At 41.4% G+C, this 20213-nt stretch overlaps 1 protein-coding gene across 1 annotated transcript; it reads right to left on the bottom strand.

Annotated features, from left to right (window-relative positions):
- Positions 1-6954: 6954 nt before the first annotated feature.
- LOC128685020 (60S ribosome subunit biogenesis protein NIP7 homolog) lies at positions 6955-13473 on the bottom strand. The gene is made up of 4 exons (XM_053771455.2): positions 13250-13473; positions 12067-12292; positions 8143-8283; positions 6955-7638 (listed from the first exon to the last, which is right to left on the bottom strand). Exons 1-4 carry the CDS (start codon positions 13303-13305, stop codon positions 7519-7521), a joined length of 543 nt encoding a protein of 180 aa, XP_053627430.1. The 5' UTR covers positions 13306-13473; the 3' UTR covers positions 6955-7518.
- Positions 13474-20213: the final 6740 nt, after the last annotated feature.

Consider the following 20213-nt stretch of genomic DNA (forward strand, 5'->3'; position numbering starts at 1 on the left):
TATATTATCTTCTATCCTTGTGGACCTTGTCCTTCCGCTTCCCAACCACCCTGAGGATGAACAAATACTTCCTGATATCCCTGACTCGTCAGTATCTCCATCTTCTAACTGTACACCATTACTTGTTTCCTGTTTATGTCTACCCTGTTATTCCTTTTAACTATTTTGTACTACCTCTAGTTCCTCTGCCCTCTCGTGTTGTCAAATTCACTTCCTTACTATATTATGTTTGGTAGCAGAGCAGGAGATGCACAAATTAACATTAAGATTGACAACACTCTAATTACCAGAAATAATGGGGGAAAATTCCTAGGTTTATACCTTGACAACAACCTGAATTTCAGCACCCATATCCAGCATATAGCCAAAAAAGTATCCAAAACGGTTGGGATCCTCTCCAAGATACGATACTATGTGCCGCAAAATGCCCTTCTCACACTATACCACTCACTTATTTATCCATACCTCACCTACGCTATTTGTGCTTGGGGATCAACTGCAGCAACACACCTAAAGCCAATAATAACCCAACAAAAAGCTGCAGTAAGAATAATCACTAAATCCCATCCCTGGCAGCACACCCCCCCCCCACTCCTCAAAGATCTAAACTTACTCCCAGTTCAGTACATCCACACTTACTACTGTGCAATCTATATCTACAGGGCCTTAAACTCTAATATCAACCTTGACCTAAAACGCTTTCTTGATAGTTGTGACAGAACCCACAGGCATAACACCAGAAACAAACATCTCTACGACATTCCCCGTGTCCGACTAAACCTTTACAAAAATTCAATGTATGTCAAAGGCCCTAAAATCTAGAACACCCAACCTGAGAACTCTAGAACTGCAGACACCTTCATCACCTTCAAAACTACCATTAGAAAACATCTTATCTCCCTGATACACCCCGTCAACTAACTACACGAATACCACCTGGTGGTTCACACTTACACTCGCTCACTCATTTGACCATAAACAGAAACAGAAATATTAATCTCAGTCTTAAAATAATGAATCCTGTGATACTCCAATACTGAAACTATATACTGTGCCAAAACAAAAGCATTCACATTGCTAAACTCACAAACTAGTATTTAGTCACTTAGCCATAATACCAACTTACCTCATAATTTGTAATATTTTACGATTAAGAATAAAACTAAGTATGCCCGAAATGCCTAGCCATGCTAAGCGTTCTAGTGGTACACTCTGTAATCACAATTTTACTACATGTAAACCAAACAATAACCAAATTTCTGTAAACTCAGCATTGTAATCCTTATAGAGAATAAACTTTGAATTTGAATTTGAATTTGAATTCAGCCTCTCCTCATAACTCATTCGTTACCTCTGAAATTAGCCTCGTTACATACCTGCTCACTCTCCAAGATCTTAACATGCTTCGTCAGTTATGAGTTCCATACTGGTGTTGTAACTTGTAAACTCCAAGAAAATCACCTTGTCTACTTAAGCTAGACAATCTGATGACAGTTAAAAAATAACGCCGTGGAAGACTAACTCATATTAAAGCCTATAGGTAGCTGGATTGCTAGCGCACTCAGCTTACACATTAAAGTCCGTGGTCCGATCCCCGATACGGGTGGAAACATTAGGACGTGTTTCCTTAGGACATCTGCTTTCTGTGTTCACCTATCAGTAAAATAGGTACCTGGTTGTTAGTCGACTGGTGTGGGTCGCATCCTGGAACAAAATTGACCTAATTTACCCGAAATGTTCTGCATAACAAGAGACTTTCTGTATTGTAATGTCATTGATGTCAGCTAGGCTTGTATACCTTGTACATGTAATTGCAGAAATAGACCACTATTATACTTATTCCCGAAGGTGTATCTCTGTCTAAGAGATTGCCAGAATGTTTTTCTTCCTCCAACCTTTTGATGTTAATTTGCTTGCAACTCAGGAACACCTATCCAATCGGCTTCAAATTTTCAATGCTTGTGTACGGTAATGAGGACCAAATTCTTGGAACAATTGGTGTTCACGTGCCCAAGATGTTGAACCCATTCAAAACAGTGTTCCACATATCATGCTGTGTATTTTGTTAAGGTTAGGAACCAAAACCAGTATGGTACTTGGGATAGTGAATATAATTTTGTAGTAGTAACTTCTGTAGGCGGTCAGGCGTCAAACACCTTTTATTATACAGAAGGGATTGCTTGAACATGTCAAGGCCCAGTCTTGGTATGAATCAGTTCAGGAAGGGCTTAAGGGTTCCTCATAAATGAAGCTAGAGAGGGAGGAAATTTTTTTCTGTACAGTTAACATTTTTATATTTTATATTCACATAAATTACTTAAGTTTACATCACTCCTATTGTATCTTTTTATTGTAACTAAGTTTTATGTAGTTCAGTTACTTGTCTTCAGTTAAGGTTATTGTGGATATATTATTATAATCACAGGGAAGCACTAAACCCATAGGATTATACAGTGCATATGGGGGGGGATGGAAGGTATTCAGGCTCAGTTCAGGGAACTGGAGCACAGATCCAATTTCCTAGATCAAGAGCCCCTCACCAGCATCAAGGAACCTCCCTTGAGGGGCAGGTTATTGTGGAAAATTTCAGATTTTCCTAAATTCAGCATGTATAAATTTTAATAGAATAATTGTGTAATTAAATATGATACTGATTTGACGCTTCTGAGAAATTTTGAGTGATAAGGGGGGGGGGGCAGCTGTGGAGTGACCCAGGAGAGATGCCATTTGTAATTTGTGGGCACTGGTTGTCATGGAAAATTCAGCTAAATCTGGCATCTTTGTGACCAAATTGGGGTTTTTCAGCCTAAATTTGTAATAGGAACCTGTGTTAATGTCTCCTGCTGAAGAATTGGGATGAGAAACTTGCGGTAACTCAAGAATTACATGTGGATGGCGGAAGATAAGGGATACGACCATTACTTACAGGGAAGTGCCCCATTAGTCCTTTCATTTAGATCTCTAACTGGCCAGGTGTTAGGCAGGTGGTGCAATCCATCTACAGTAATTAAGTGGAAATATGAGTTTCTTTTGTGTACCCAGCAAGCCTTATCATAAAAAGAAGCGCTAAACCACAAGGGCTATACAGCGCAAGCCTAATCATATACAATCTGTAATTATTAATTTAATGTCATATCTAGCTTATTGTGAGTGTGATAGGGAGTGGGCATTGAGGAAGTTAGTCCTGTGACCTGCTGTGACTTAAGTCCCACTTATCTCACTCAAATTACTTGCAGGTAATACCCTGTAAACCTCCTGCAGGTAATTTGCTCACATAATAATAATAATAATTCACTGCTAAAATCATGACTGATTCTTACTGTATCTTACAGCTAGGCTTTAAATGATCAGATATTACAAAGACTCCAACGGAAATAAGTCACTTTGTATGACATTTTTGGGTTTTCATAGGTAATTTAAGATTTAAAAAATGGTTATAACAATAACCATAATTTTTAAAGGGGAGGACTGGTAAGCTGGCAAGGGACCTCGGTCAAATGACCAAAAGCTCCAGCAGCGGGTCATGTGACTATGACCCATGTCAGGAAACACTTATCCTGTTTCCTAACAAATCTACCTAACCTCACCTGATAATTGTAACTGCCTGAATTTGTGTAACCGTATTTATGTGCACCTGTACCTAGTAAATTGACGTACTTACTAATCCTGGAATGGCTCAGATAACTTCCACAATCCTCAGTGGCATAGCTTCAAACATTTTAAAAAAGATGTCAAATAACACAATGACAACAGAGTGACATTCAAACATGTAAGTGCAGATATGGTAATTTTGTGTGTAGTGTGAAATTTTTAGTCCCATTAAATCATGTTCAATTTCATTTTACCTCTTCTGAACGGCTGATTTGCAGAAATTATTGGTTAGTGTTGAAATTTACAACATTTTGAAAGGCTAGCACATGAGCAAGTGTAAGATGGAAATAGGATTCTTGTAATTGCTTTTCTATGCCTGAAACAGCCTGTCTGTAGTAAGGAGTAATAAGGAGTGTTTCTTTTGTTAGTGTTATGTAGTATTTTAATGTGTTAGGAAGAATTGCTGTGGCTGAAATAGTTTGGTTCCCTAGTATATCTAGGTTTCCTCACTTGTGTATTCTTTATCTTTTAGGCTATATACTGTATATGTATATGACCAAGGAAAAGGCTCACTGAGGAGCCTACTAGATGAGGAAAATCCAAGTAGAAAACTCAAGACTGTGGAGATATTAGTGTTAAGCGACTCTTATACTGCAATACATATATGCACTGCATGCTCTCACTAAGTGTTGGTGTTAGTTGCTAGAGGGATATCAGCTGTAAAGCTCTGCCTCATTAAGAAGTGCTATTTCTCCATTTAGAGCATCTGTTGAGAAAAGAGTGCAAATGGTTTCTTTTGATTTGCCTTTTTGTTTGACAAGATGATGATGAATGAAGTAGGTAAATGGTAGTATGCATCAGGGAGTTTTTTCTCTACTACTTTGTTGTCTGTGTTCTCTATAGGGCATAAATAATCTGTAGATGGAATACTTTCCATTGGTAAAGGTTACTGCAATGGGATTGTTTAAATAGAACTATCAGTCGGCTGTAGTCCATAAGCAGCCTAGAATGTCTAAAGTTTCAAAATACTCCAGGAAAGAAACCAATTTTATTAATAAAATTAGCACATGCCAGTGTACACAATTTAACTTCAAGAAACTGCTTCCCTTGAGGAAAACACATCAGTATTAAAAGTTCAAAGTTGACCATTATTATTATCATACAGTGGTACCTTGAATTTCAAACAGCTCCCAACTCGAACAGTTATGAAAGTGTATTTTTGGGGGTCTGAAATGGACTAATCTAATTTACATTATTCCTTTTAGGAACAAATTCGTTCGGTAACAGCACTTGAACAGCCTTCTGGAACGAATTAAGGCCGAAATTCGAGGTACCACTGTAATCATAATTAAGTGCTAAACCCACAAGGGTCATACAGCATTCTTAAAGTTGACCAGAAGATACATTTTCCAGTTATTGCATGGCGTCCAACAAAATCTGTGCCTACACAGCCTTAATCCATGAAATATTTAATTTTATAGCATCAACCATTGAAGACTGATGCCATTCATAATAGTTATATATTAATCAGAGGAAAATGATACCCCCGTAGGAGTCATATAGCACCTGTGGAATGGGAGGCATTCAAAATCAATCCAAGCAAGGGGAAGATAAGTCCAGTTCCTTGGATCAAGAGGCCCTCACCAGTATCAAGGCAAAATAATACAATAAGGTAAAATAACACTATACCATTTCAAGATTAAAATTGGCAGAATGACATCTGCGCATTCCATTAAACATACCAACCTTCTTCTAATAAAGATACACGAATGTTGAAATTTTGAAGCCAATCAGAAGGACTTATTTCCACCTATCATATGGAAACAAAATTTGGGAATGGTCTATGTAGCATAGGGCATCCATGAATGCAAATAGTCCCATAAATCTTGCCCAATTATTATTAGAATCAAAAAGAAGTGCTAAACCACAAGGGTTATACAGCAAATCTTGCCCAGAATACATTACATGAGCATTGAAAATCTGATGCCAATCAACTATGGTGTATTAAACAGAAATTTCCAAGAAAGCAAATGAAAATGCTGCTGAGAATGTTCCAAAAAATAAAGTCTCCCATTGGTAAACTTCAAAACACCATAAAACTGCTGATTTTTATTTCCTGCAAATTTACTTTTCTCATTTACATTCTAAAGTTCTCTACAATCCTGTAAGAGAAAAAAATATTTGATATTATTTTACAAAATCCAATTTTACATTCGCAACAATGCCATGAACTGTACTTTTAAATAAACCTATATTCTTTTCTTCTTAATTAATATCCACACCATATTTAACCCTTTGACTGCCGCAACCCCCAATCCTGAGGTGTCTCCTGGTGTCGCAAAATTTAAAAAAAAAAAAATTATTTTTTCTTATGAAATGATAGAGAATCTTTTCCCGATTGTAATGACACAAAAAAAACGAAATTTGATGGAAAACTGACAGAATTATGCTCTCGCGAAGTTAGCGACATCGGCGATATTTACAAATCGGCAATTTCGCCCACTTTGAGCCCTATTTTCAGCTAATTCCATTGTTCCAGTCGCCCAAACTCATAGCTATTTCTTTAGAACTCCATTTTTTTCTATTGAGTACAAGAAACTGCCCATTTACCGATTTCAACTACCCAATAATGTGGTCAGAAATTTGCAATTTGGCCAATTTCACGAAAACTAAAAAATATGACAATTTCAAAATAAGGTCCAGAATGAACAATGCAGACATTCGTGGCTCTAAAATAACATTTTCATCGTTCATCAGTCATGTCTCCAGGTCCCTCTGATATTACTCTTGCTTTCTATTTTGAATTTTTATTCAAACAAAAAATAGAAGACTTACTATTATGCAGACTACTGCAATACTGTAATAATTGTATAAATAACATCAACCCATTCATGACTGCATATTAGAATGGCTAGTTGGACATTTATTGGACAATGACATCATTTGTTTACTTTTGAACATTGGCAAAAATCAAACACTTTTCCTACTTTGAGCTCCATTTCCAGGTTCTTTTTATAGTAAAATCAATCAAAATCACCTCTACTTCTGTAATATGTTTTCCATTCGATCAAATGAGACCAAGAAAATGAGAATACAACCATAAATACTATACAAAAATAGACCACAAAGTCGGCATTTTAATTAAAAAAAAACGGTCAGTTTTTTTTTTTCTCATTATGCACTGCGTGCTCCAGGATTTTTTTTATATGGTGCACACTGACCACACAGACCCATTCTCTCACATGTGGGCCTACCAGCTTTCTCCTGCTTGATTTGAAGCCGCTAGAATTTATGAGTATATATACGTCAAACACGGTACCTCTTAAGACGTATATATACGGCCGCGACAGTCAAAGGGTTAAGGTAGTAATCATTTTAAAATGCCATTGATGATGAACTATGAAAAATAAGTATTGTGCTGTGGTGATTATTCCAATTTAAAATAAAAGTTACAAGTCTTCTTATATTCCATTGCCATCACATGGAATAAATTACAACTGTCTTATATATTTATTCTTAATTCTTTCAAGCAAATTTAATATCCATTATTTCAAGAAATAGATTACAGTATTATACTGTACAGCACATATTCACAAAAAAATGTTCTAAATTTCTATGCATCTGAGATAGTGTATTTTGGAAAATAGCCGACATTCATATATGTATTATTTTTTCCTCACACTACCGAGTGAACATAGTGGTGGTTCCAGAATGTGTGTAGAGGATTAGAGATGGCTACATTTTTGATACTATTATTTGGTTTGTCTTTGGGTGGGCTGGAGATTACGGGAGGCTTCATACCCTCTTTCGCTCCCTTGATGCTGCCACTGAGTGGACAACTTTATCTTTGCTGAGGCCCATTATCATAAAAGCAGAACATTTCTCAATTTATTATTTAATTTGTTGCATTTTAACAAATAAAAATTACTAAGTAAGTGTATCCTCATTTCTGATATATTCTCCAATATCTGCCTGATGGAAACATATAATGTCCATGGGATCAGAATGCCGGCACTCTGCTGTTGCCTTAGCTGCTACACCAAAACCCTGTAATAGAAAATATTTTTAACAAGAAATACAATTTTAGGGTGGTAGAAATACTGAGGGAAGAATGAGCCCACTTGTAGGAAGATAAAAACAGAAATATTGGGCAGAGGCCACATCAATGATGACAGGTTGGAGAGAAATCAATACCACTGGCATTGGTCCCACAGATATCTACCCCTTCTATGGCTGTGTGCACAAAAATATACTCCATGTGCCAAGAAGGATGCATGTAAGTCACCATCTAAATCTAAGAATGATATACATTACTCACGAAATCGTAATGATACGATTGCAAACAAACCATACGACGGTCTGGAGTTTTGAGACTCTCTGATCATGGGTTCTATCCCTGCCCATGGTATGGTTTATGATATACATTACATGTGGAGAAAGATATTTTCAATAAATTACTTTTTTTTATGTGTTCCAAACAGCAGTGTGTAGATTTCATGGAATCAAAAATGTTAAATAAACATACATAGAAATTTATGCAAAAAAGCTTACCAATGGAACGTCCTTTGAAGAATAAACAACAACACCAGCATATTTTGGAGTATTTTCTGAGATCCGTGACAAACCAGACTTGTAAACGTGATTCCCATACATGAAATTTTGTTCAGCAGACTCTTTCATCCAAATTTTGTTCTGCAAGACAATAAAACTTTCAATAATGCTATACTACACTTGAACTTCATTTTTGCTATTAGTGGAATTACTGTAATTTCTTCATCAAAACTGTAAAGCAGTGCAGGACTGTGTCTGATTCAAGATTAAGAGCAAGTGCTGTTGGTTGTACTGGTCAGAAAGGTACAATATACCCTACTTTTCTATTAAAAAGAAAACTAATTTGGCATTACTTTCAACAAACCAAATACAGCATTGTATTTAAAAGCATTGTCGACAAAGCTTGTACATGCATGACAGTTGCTACAGATTTTTATAAAATTGCATGTGTACCTTGTCATTTTTATATACAGTACATAACATAATGAATTTATACAAAAGCAGGCTTGTGTGATCATGTTAGATGGGAGTGAGAGGAGACATGTGGTTTTTATGGCTTGACATTCTATTGGAGTGTGAGCAGGGTAACATTTATGAAGGGATTCAAGACAACAGGTTAGCAGTTCATAAATGTGATGTCTGTTCACTTCTGTCAAGACAGCAATTGAATTAGTTATACTGAATGTATTTTCTCTATTGGGTCAACCTACCTTGGTGGGAGACAACTAGTATGCTTAAAAAAAAATGTTTATAACAAGTTCATAAAGTAAAAATTTCAAACATTTAAAGAAAGAATTTGTGGTACTCTACCATCTGAGTTTAGAGTATGAAGTTACCTCATTTAATAATAAAGATACTATATAATTTAGTATTTTTCCCAGCAGCTGCATATTAGGAAGAAATCACACAAGTATGCACTGATGTCTGCACATACCAGGACCTGCAAATTTCTTGATTTTTCACAATTCTGAAACCTCTAGACAAAACCCTATAGAATGTTTTACGTAAGTACACTATGGAGGAGGAGCTTGGACATGGGTGAAATTCCACAGTCACTTAAAACAACGGATATAGCCCCACTCCATAAAGGTGGCAGCAAAGAATTAGCTAAGAACTATAGACCAATAGCTCTGACGTCCCACATCATAAAAATCTTTGAAAGAGTGCTAAGAAGCAGGATTGCAAATCACCTGGATTCCCAAAATCTGCACAATCCAGGGCAACATAGGTTCAGGGCAGGTCGCTCCTGCCTCTCACAACTACTGGATCATTATGACATGGCCTTGGATGCACTGGAAGAAAATCAGAATGCAGATGTAATATACACAGACTTTGCAAAAGCATTTGACAAATGCGATCATGGCATAATAGCCCATAAAATACGTGCTAAAGGAATAACTGGGAAAGTGGGGAGATGGATCTTCAACTTCCTAACAAATCGAACACAGAGTAGTGGTCAACAGAGTTAAATCGGAGGCTGCCATAGTGAAGAGCTCTGTTCCACAAGGCACAGTACTCGCCCCCATCTTATTCCTTATCCTCATATCAGACATAAACAGAGATATACACCACAGCACTGTATCATCCTTTGCGGATGATACTAGGATCTGCACGAGGCTGTCATCTGCTGAGGACGCGGTTAACCTCCAAGAAGATATAAACAAAGTTTTCCAGTGGGCAACGGTAAACAATATGATGTTCAATGAGGACAAATTCCAACTACTCCGTTATGGAAAACTGGAGGAGATAATAACTAGAACAGAGTATACTACTGACTCCGGCCATACAATAGAGCGGAAAAATAATGTAAGGGACCTGGGAGTAGTAATATCTGAGGATCTCACTTTCAAGGATCACAACAGTGCCACGATCGCACGTGCAAAGAAAATGATAGGATGGATAATGAGAACTTTTAAAACGAGAGATGCCAAGCCCATGATGATCCTTTTCAAATCACTTGTTCTCTCTAGGCTAGAATACTGCTGTACATTAACATCTCCATTCAAAGCAGGTGAAATTGCAGATCTAGAGAGTGTACAGAGATCCTTTACTGCACGTATAAGTTCTGTCAAGCACCTTAACTACTGGGAACGCTTGGAAGCACTTGACTTGTACTCGTTGGAACGCAGGAGGGAGAGATATGTCATAATCTACACTTGGAAAATCTTGGAAGGAATGGTCCCAAATCTGCACACAGAAATCACTCCCTACGAAAGTAAAAGACTGGGCAGGCGATGCAAAATGCCCCCAATAAAAAGTAGGGGCGCCATTGGTACACTAAGGGAAAACACCATAAGTGTCCGGGGCCCAAAACTGTTTAACAGCCTCCCATCAAGCATTAGGGGAATTGCCAATAAACCCCTGGCTGCCTTCAAGAGAGAGCTGGACAGATACCTAAAGTCAGTGCCGGATCAGCCGGGCTGTGGCTCGTACGTTGGACTGCGTGCGGCCAGCAGTAACAGCCTAGTTGATCAGGCCCTGATCCATCGGGAGGCCTGGTCATGGACCGGGCCGCGGGGGCGTTGATCCCCGGAATAACCTCCAGGTAACCTCCAGGTAATGATAAAATATACATCTGTATAAATTAACGAGGAACTGTATAGAATACAGATCAGTCATCACTAATCCGGCACTAATTTCAGCAAGCATAATTTCAAACTTCCGGGGTCGCCACACCAATCTGACATTACTGTTTGGTGGCGCTACTTGCTGAATAAGTCATACCAATTTTTTTTTTCATTTATTGTTAGAACCTGGTTACTTTTAGCCCTAGCCATGGTTCCAACAAATAAAAGAAATGCTTCTCATTGTGTAAAGCACGTACACCATACATTGCCCATAAAAGATAAGGTGGCTCTGAAGGCACTGTGGGCCACCATGAGCTCAGCTCACTCATAAGCTGCAACTGGTAAATTTGGGCCTACATATAAGAGAATAGGTCTGTGTGGTATATGTGGACTATATAAAAAAAATCTTGCAGCATGCAGTGCATGAGAAAAAATTGTGACTGTGTTTTTGGTGTAAAACAGCAAATTTGCTGCGTGTTTTTGTATGGCTTTTATGGTTGTATTCTCATTTTTTTGGTCTCATTTGATAGAATGGAAGATACATTCCAGAAACAGAAATTATTTTCATTGGTTTCATGACAGAAAGTACCTTGGAACTGAGTTCAAAGTAGCAGAAATGTTCAATTTTTGCCGATGTTCAAGAGTAAACAAATCATGTCACGCGTCCAATACATGTCAACTGATGGGTCTAATATGCTTTCACGAATGCGCTGATATTATTGATATCATTTTTACAATAATGCAGTAGTCTGCATAACAGTAAATCTTATATTTATTGTGTGAATAAAAATTCAAAATGGAAAGCAAGCGTAATATAAGTGGAGGCTGGAGGCATGACTAATGAACAGAGAAAATGTTATTTTAGTGCTAGGAATGTCTGCACTGTTTATTCTGAACCCTATTTTGAAATTGGCATCACTTGAAATTTGTGTGAAATTGGCCAAATTTCAGATTTCTGACCACTTTATTGGGTAGTTGAAATATGTAAATGGGCTACTTCTTGTTCTTAATCGACAGCATATATGGAATACTAGCAAAACAGCTATGAGTTTGGTAGACTGGAACAATTGCATGGGCCAAAAATAGGGCGTAAATTCGACGAAATCGCCAACGTGTAAATATCACTGTTGAGCTAAGTGTATTCTAACCTAACCACTCTGTAATCCGACAAAATCACTAATCCAGCACCCTACAGGTTCCAGTGATGCCAGATTAGTGATGGTCAACCTGTTTTACAGTTATACTGCATTGAATAATTTCTGAAGAAATCTGGCACATTCATTCACACATATATGAAGAGCATCCTATCATGTAGCAGTGTATCAGATAAAGACACAAATTAGTCCTATATATATACCTGACAATAGGGATGAAGGAAGTCCAATGCTGTAATATGTACAAGGAACTTCCCTCCTTTTGTTATCTTGCCAAAACAAACTCCTAGTGATATAATGTTTTCATGAGGTACAGTGGAGGCAAATTTCACAATATCTTCTTTAACATAGTAGACTCTACCATTGTGAAGACGGAAGCAATAAAGTCCATCAGAGCGTTCAAGCAAGGCCTTGATATTGGAACCAATGCTGTTAAAAAAAAAAAAAAAAGGGAAATACTTGTAAATTTCTTCAGTTATTAATAATACAATAGCCTGAAGTTTACCTTGAGAATTTTAAAATTGCTAAATGCTTAACTTTGTAGTACATTTTTTTTGCAAAAATAATAGGCATATGATGCATATGTTAGGAACCCACTGGTTAATGATGAGTTCATCTGCTCAGTTTTGAGCCTGACCTACTATGTAAAGTATCAGAAATCAAGTAAATTGTACAATGGAGACAGTTTTATGTTGTGCATATGTGGAAAAACCCAACTATCATTGGGAAAAAAATAGTGACCCATCTAAACCTCCAGGTAAACTCCAGGCTTTACTCAATGTTGGAAAATTTACATAATAAAAAACTCAAGCCTCTGAACTCAACTCAACTACATAATTATATAATTCATCCATATTAAGAATTCACAACAATGTTTTTTTCTGCAAAGCCAAATATACAACATGCATAATCAATTTTCTATATGATATTTCATAACTAGGTTCAGTTGTGTACCTTATGTCACGGTTAATAACCGAAATGCTGTAAATTATTATATGTTGATACATAACTTTGAAATAAATTATTATAATCATGGGGAAGCGCTAAACCCGTAGGACTATACAGCGCCTGTGGGGGGGATACTTTGAGGAGACTGAAATCAAGTCATTATCATTATTATTTTTAGGAGAAACGCTAAATCCACAGGGGTTATTAGGGTAGGTTGGGTAATATTCGTCAGGAATCAGGATGGACAAGTGATTCAAAGTTATACAGCGTGTGTGGAATGGGAAGCAATCATGTTTAATTCCCTTAACCAACAGCTGCTCACTAACATTAAGGAACCTCCCTGGATGGGAAAAGAAGAGGAAGATAGCTTCATTTCCTTGGACCAAGAGCCCTTACCGCCTTCCTTAATTAATTTCTTACCCAGCACATATGACTTACTAGTGCTTCAGCTTGCTGAAAACCACGGTAATTTCTTCATTTTTTAATGGCCTCATCACTACTACTGCTTCAGGACACGTGTAATTTATTCAGGTTTCTTCTCCTCCCGATGACTGCACGAGCTGTGATGTAGAGTGACTGTGTTGGTTCTGTGACTTAAGTGATGTCTGTACACAATTCACAGAGCAGTTAGCTTGCTGTTCCTAACGTCTCGTGGAGCAACAACACGCTGGCTGACACCTTCGTTGGGTTGAAAGATTACGACGGTCCAAGGGTTGTGTGGATCCTACTGCCAATGGTCCCCTGAACCCTACTGCCAAGGGTCCCCTGAACCCTACTGCCAAGGGTCCCGTGAACCCTACTGCCAAGGGCCCCGTGAACCCTACTGCCAAGGGTCCCGTGAACCCTACTGCCAAGGGTCCCGTGAACCCCTACTGCCAAGGGTCCCATGAACCCTACTGTCAAGGGTCCCATGAACCCTACTGCCAAAGGTCCCGTGAACCCTACTGCCAAGGGTCCCCTGAACCCTACTGCCAAGGGTCCCGTGAACCCTACTGCCAAGGGTCCCGTGAGCCCTACTGCCAAGGGTCCCGTGAACCCTACTGCCAAGGGTCCCGTGAACCCTACTGCCAAGGGTCCCGTGAGCCCTACTGCCAAGGGTCCCGTGAACCCTACTGCCAAGGGTCCCGTGAACCCTACTGCCAAGGGTCCCGTGAGCCCTACTGCCAAGGGTCCCGTGAACCCTACTGCCAAGGGTCCCGTGAACCCCTACTGCCAAGGGTCCCGTGAACCCTACTGCTAAGGGTCCCGTGAACCCTACTGCCAAGGGTCCCGTGAACCCTACTGCCAAGGGCCCCGTGAGCCCTACTGCCAAGGGTCCCGTGAACCCTACTGCCAAGGGTCCCGTGAACCCCTACTGCCAAGGGTCCCGTGAACCCTACTGCTAAGGGTCCCGTGAACCCTACTGCCAAGGGTCCCGTGAACCCTACTGCCAAGGGTCCCGTGAACCCTACTGCCAAGGGTCCCGTGAACCCTACTGCTAAGGGTCCCGTGAACCCTACTGCCAAGGGTCCCCTGAACCCTACTGCCAAGGGTCCCGTGAACCCTACTGCCAAGGGTCCCGTGAGCCCTACTGCCAAGGGTCCCGTGAACCCTACTGCCAAGGGTCCCGTGAACCCTACTGCCAAGGGTCCCGTGAACCCTACTGCCAAGGGTCCCGTGAACCCCTACTGCCAAGGGTCCCGTGAACTCTACTGCTAAGGGTCCCGTGAACCCTACTGCCAAGGGTCCCGTGAACCCTACTGCCAAGGGTCCCGTGAACCCTACTGCCAAGGGCCCCGTGAGCCCTACTGCCAAGGGTCCCGTGAACCCTACTGCCAAGGGTCCCGTGAACCCCTACTGCCAAGGGTCCCGTGAACCCTACTGTCAAGGGTCCCGTGAACCCTACTGCCAAGGGTCCCGTGAACCCTACTGCCAAGGGTCCCGTGAACCCTACTGCCAAGGGTCCCGTGAACCCCTACTGCCAAGGGTCCCCTGAACCCTACTGCCAAGGGTCCCGTGAACCCCTACTGCCAAGGGTCCCGTGAACCCTACTGCCAAGGGTCCCGTGAACCCTACTGCCAAGGGTCCCGTGAACCCCTACTGCCAAGGGTCCCCTGAACCCTACTGCCAAGGGTCCCGTGAACCCTACTGCCAAGGGTCCCGTGAACCCTACTGCCAAGGGTCCCGTGAGCCCTACTGCCAAGGGTCCCGTGAACCCCTACTCCCAAGGGTCCCGTGAACCCTACTGCTAAGGGTCCCGTGAACCCTACTGCCAAGGGTCCCGTGAACCCTACTGCCAAGGGTCCCGTGAACCCTACTGTCAAGGGTCCTGTGAACTCTATTGCCCAGGGTAGTGTATGTCTTTCAGTATGTACTAACATATGTGGTTGCAGGGGTCGATTCACAGCTCTTGGTCTTCTGCTCCTGGTAGTGTGTAGATTCGGGACTAGGCTCTCTAGTACTTTTCATGTATATATTAAAATGTACCTCTCTCTCCTCTCCAGTGAGTACATATTTAAGAGTATGAGGTGTTAAGTAATTTAAATGGTTTATTGGTTCTATGCAGGCCGTAAATGATCTCTGTATCTCTTCCATCGCTGACTTTTTTGGGGGTTATTCTAAGCAATCTACACATATGCTGCTATGTATGAGGATTTATGTAACTATTTATGTGTACCTATACCTGAATAAACTTACTTTCTATATTTCTCCTGCCCTGAATTGGGCCGTCAATATTGAACAACATTCTTAACGAAAGAGCACTATTTCCCTAGTTTTGAAAGCTAATAGGTAAGTTTATTTAGGTGCAGGTACACATAAGTACAATTATCATACATAGTCTAGCATATGTGTAAATTACCTAGGATAATCAAAAAAAAAAAAAGTCAGACAGTGATTTATTTCCATTGGGATCATTATCCACCCCGCCACCTCCTGGCTGTAGTGACATTTGCCCTATGTGTTTCTTTTAAAGAAAGGTCAGCCTACATAATTACTCTCAGATCTTTTTGCTCCTTCCGTTCTATTTGACGACCCTCTTGAGTTTTGCATACAGTGTCCCATTTGAGTTCTTTGTTCTCTCCATATCTAAGCAGCTGGAACCTAATCCCCCCTCAACGAAGGTTCCTTGATGTTGGTGAGGGGCTCTTGATTTAGGAAATTGGATCTGTGCTCCAGTTCCCCGAATTAAGCCTGAATGCCTTCCACATCCCCCCCCCAGGCGCTGTATAATCCTCCGGGTTTAGCGCTTCCCCTGATTATAATAATAATAATGGAACCTAATCCCCATTGAAAGTAATGTTCTTCACTGCCCACTGGAAAACCCTGCTTTATATCTTCCAGCAATTTTTCATTGTCTTTTATCGAGGTGACTTTCATGCTTATTTTGGTGTCATCTGCAAATGATGATACAAAACTGTGACAGAGTATTTATATATTTGCTATAAACATAAGAAAAGGCAGGTGCCAGGAGCAGTGCCTTGGGGTTTAGTTAGTTTAATATGTTTATTATGCACCCCATACCCATCCTGTGGGCGGTAGTCAATTTATTATTATTATAATCAAAAAGAAGCGCTAAGCCACAAGGACTATACAGCGCTGCAGGGCAGGAAGGAAGTGAGGGCATCAGGTGGCAAAAGGGAGATGGATGAGTAATAGGTTACGGATGACAGCGGGGTAGTGGATGGTGAAAGGGTAAAGGGCAGCAAGAGACTGAACTAGAAAGGGTTGAGGGGAGTGCGAAAAGTATCATCAGAGTTTGTGGAGTAAATCAGTCGTTGTCAAGAAGTCAATGAGAGAGTCAGGATTAAAGGAGGGTCCATCAGCAAGAAGGGAAGGTAAAGAGAGAGTAGTAGAACGAAAGACGACGTTGGAGGTAAATTCTGCGTGCTCGTTGATAGAGAGGGCAGTCTAACAGAATGTGGCTAATCGATACTGGAACTTGACACTGCTCACAGAGAGGAACAGGGTGCCTCTCCATGAGATACCCATGAGTAAGACGAGTGTGGCCAATGCGAAGGCGGGAGAGAGTGGTCTCCCAACCTCGGCACTGATGACAAGAAGACGGCCAGTAACCTATGCTTGGTTTAATAGAATGAAGTTTGTTACCGAGCAGAGTTGACCAACGTTGCTGCCAATGGGTGCGAAGGTGGGTAGCTATTGCGGCAAAATAGTCCAGAAATGGAACATCTCGATAGGAAATTGGTAGGTCATGTACTGCTGACCGCGCAGTAGTGTCTGCCTGTTCATTGCCCTGTACGTCGACATGACCAGGGACCCAACAAAAAACAATATCTTTGTTTGGTAGAGATACGGCGTAGCCAAAGTTGGATACGGAGAACTAGGGGATGAGATGTATCAAATTTTCATATAGCCTGTAGAGCACTAAGGGAGTCTGAGACTACTACAAATGATGACACAGGCATAGATGCGATACGAATAAGTGCTGCAAGAATGGCATACAGTTCAGCAGTAAAAATGCTAGCTGAAGATAGTAAATGCCCCCGCACGATGCTGTCCGGAAACACTGCTGCGAATCCGACGCCGTCTGAAAACTTAGAGCCATCTGTGTACACAGCGGTGGCATGAGAATGGGAGTGGAAGTGATCAAGAAAAAGAGAGCGGGAAGCCACCATAGGCAGTTGAGCTTTCGAGCAAGGGAGTGAGAAAGAACAGACCCGAACAGCTGGAACTTCCCAGGGGGGTAGGGAAAAGTGAGATGCTACATGAACATATAAAGGTGGTAACTGAAGGGAAGACAAGAGTGAATGTAGGCGAAGAGAAAAGGGACGGAGCAAACAGGGGCGGCGAACGAATAAAGAATGTCTACTAATATCGGTGACCATTCTATAAATGGAAGGATTGTGTAGATCGTGAGAGCGTACATAGTAGTGAAGGCAATGGGCATCACGGCGATCAGACAAGGATGGAACATTCGCTTCTGTATAGAGGCTCTCAACAGGGGAAGAACGAAAAGCACCAAGGCACAAACGTAATCCTTGGTGATAGATAGAGTTAAGGCTAGAGAGAGTAGCAGGAGAGGCCGCGGAATAAATCTGGTCACCATAATCGAGTTTCGATAAAACGAGGGCTGAATGTAGCCGAAGCAGAGTTCGACGATCAGCTCCCCAGGAAAGATGAGCAAGGGTTTTAAGAAGGTTTAGCCGGCTGTGACAAGTTGCCTTCAGAGAGGTAATGTGAGGTTTCCAGGATAACCTACGGTCAAAGAGAAGGCCTAGAAACCTGACTATCACGTTTGGGGATACGGGAGCCATAGAGATACAAAGGATGATCGGAGATAACAGAGCGTCTAGTGAAAGTAATTTGGCGAGTTTTGGTACTTGAAAATTTAAACCCATGCGTGGTGGCCCAAGTGGAAACACGGTCGACCGCATGCTGGAGAGAAACTGCAATAAGATGACAGTCAGCGCCTGCACAAGCAATAGCGAAGTCATCAACATGATGACCAAATATTGGGTGAAAGAACAGAGGCCAAATCATTTATAGCAAGGAGAAACAGTGTTGTGCTTAGAACACATCCCTGAGGGACACCTTCAGCTTGGACAAAGTCCGGGGAAAGAACATTATTGACTCGAACACGGAAATGTCTGTCAGCTAAAAAGTTCTTAAGGAAGGATGGTAGATTGCCTCGGAGGCCTAAGGAGTGGGCCTAGGCCAAAATATTATACCTCCAAGTTGTGTCATATGCCTTCTCAAGGTCAAAAAATATGGCAATAACTGAGTGATTATTCGCAAAGGCATTACGAACATACGTATCCAAGCGTAGTAAGGGGTCTATGGTAGAACAACCCTTACGAAAGCCATATTGACTAGCGGAGAGACTGTTGTGTCTCTCTAAATACCACATTAAACGTCGATTTACGAGACGTTCCATCACTTTGCAAACTGCACTAGTAAGAGCGATGGGGCGATAGTGGGAGGCATCATGTCCTGTAGAACCCGGTGTGCGGAAAGGGAGAACAATGGCAGATTTCCACATTATTATTATTATTATTATTATAATCAAGGGGAAGCGCTAAACCCGGAGGATTATACAGCGCCTGGGGAGGGATGTGGAAGGCATTCAGGCTTAATTCAGGGAACTGGAGCACAGATCCAATTTCCTAAATCAAGAGCCCCTCACCAACATCAAGGAACCTTCCTTGAGGGGGCAGATTTCCACAGCTGGGGAAGAACTCCTTGTGCCCAAATAAGATTGAAGAGGTGTAAGAGGACTACAAGGGCTGACCGATGTAAATGTTGTAACATACGAATATGAATGTCGTCAGGCCTAGCTGCCGATGATCGGCAAGCTGAGAGCGTTGTCTCCAGTTCTTAAAGTGTAAAAGGCACATTATACTGTTCTTCTCTGAGAGAAGAAAAGTCCAAGGGTACTAACTCTCTGGCAGACTTTGAGGAAAGAAACGAGGGGCATAGATGGAGCCCTCGGGAAATACGGACCAGATGTGTGCCAAGTTCAATGGCAACGTCGAGAGGGTTTGCTACATCAACACCAGCGACCCGTAGAACAGGAGCCGGGTCAGGAGAGTATTTACCTCAACTTCAACTTCAAGGACCATAACATTGTATCAATCGCATCTGCTAGAAAAATGACAGGATGGATAATGAGAACCTTCAAAACTAGGGAGGCCAAGCCCATGATGACACTCTTCAGGTCACTTGTTCTATCTAGGCTGGAATATTGCTGCACTCTAACAGCACCTTTCAAGGCAGGTGAAATTGCCGACCTAGAAAATGTACAGAGAACTTTCACGGCGCGCATAACGGAGATAAAACACCTCAATTACTGGGAGTGCTTGAGGTTTCTAAACCTGTATTCCCTGGAACGCAGGAGGGAGAGATACATGATTATATACACCTGGAAAATCCTAGAGGGACTAGTACCGAACTTGCACACGAAAATCACTCACTACGAAAGCAAAAGACTTGGCAGACGATGCACCATCCCCCCAATGAAAAGCAGGGGTGTCACTAGCACGTTAAGAGACCATACAATAAGTGTCAGGGGCCCGAGACTGTTCAACTGCCTCCCAGCACACATAAGGCGGATTACCAACAGACCCCTGGCAGTCTTCAAGCTGGCACTGGACAAGCACCTAAAGTCAGTTCCTGATCAGCCGGGCTGTGGCTCGTACGTTGGTTTGCGTGCAGCCAGCAGCAACAGCCTGGTTGATCAGGCGCTGATCCACCAGGAGGCCTGGTCACAGACCGGGCCGCGGGGGCGTTGACCCCCGAAACTCTCTCCAGGTAAACTCCAGGTATAGAATGAGAAGCTGCGGTATAAACTGACGTCGAGAAGATGTGTAGGAGCTCATCAATGGAGGATGAAGAAGGAACCTCACTAAAAGCAGTGAGGTGTGAGTAAAGATCCCAATTTGCCCGATCAAATTGCCAGCGAGGACTA

This window comes from Cherax quadricarinatus, chromosome 5 (genome assembly GCF_038502225.1).
Source record: "Cherax quadricarinatus isolate ZL_2023a chromosome 5, ASM3850222v1, whole genome shotgun sequence".
Lineage (NCBI taxonomy): Eukaryota > Metazoa > Arthropoda > Malacostraca > Decapoda > Parastacidae > Cherax > Cherax quadricarinatus.

What these genes read in the sequence shown, in the direction of transcription:
- LOC128685020 (XM_053771455.2), bottom strand. Translation starts at nt 13,305, where the DNA reads ATGAGGCCATTAAAAAATGAAGAAATTACCGTGGTTTTCAGCAAGCTG. An exon ending in TCCTTCATCCCTATTGTCAG is followed by an intron (nt 8,284 to 12,066) that starts GTATATATATAG and finishes ATTGTCTTGCAG; the next exon opens with AACAAAATTTGGATGAAAGA. An exon ending in CTTCAAAGGACGTTCCATTG is followed by an intron (nt 7,639 to 8,142) that starts GTAAGCTTTTTT and finishes TTTCTATTACAG; the next exon opens with GGTTTTGGTGTAGCAGCTAA.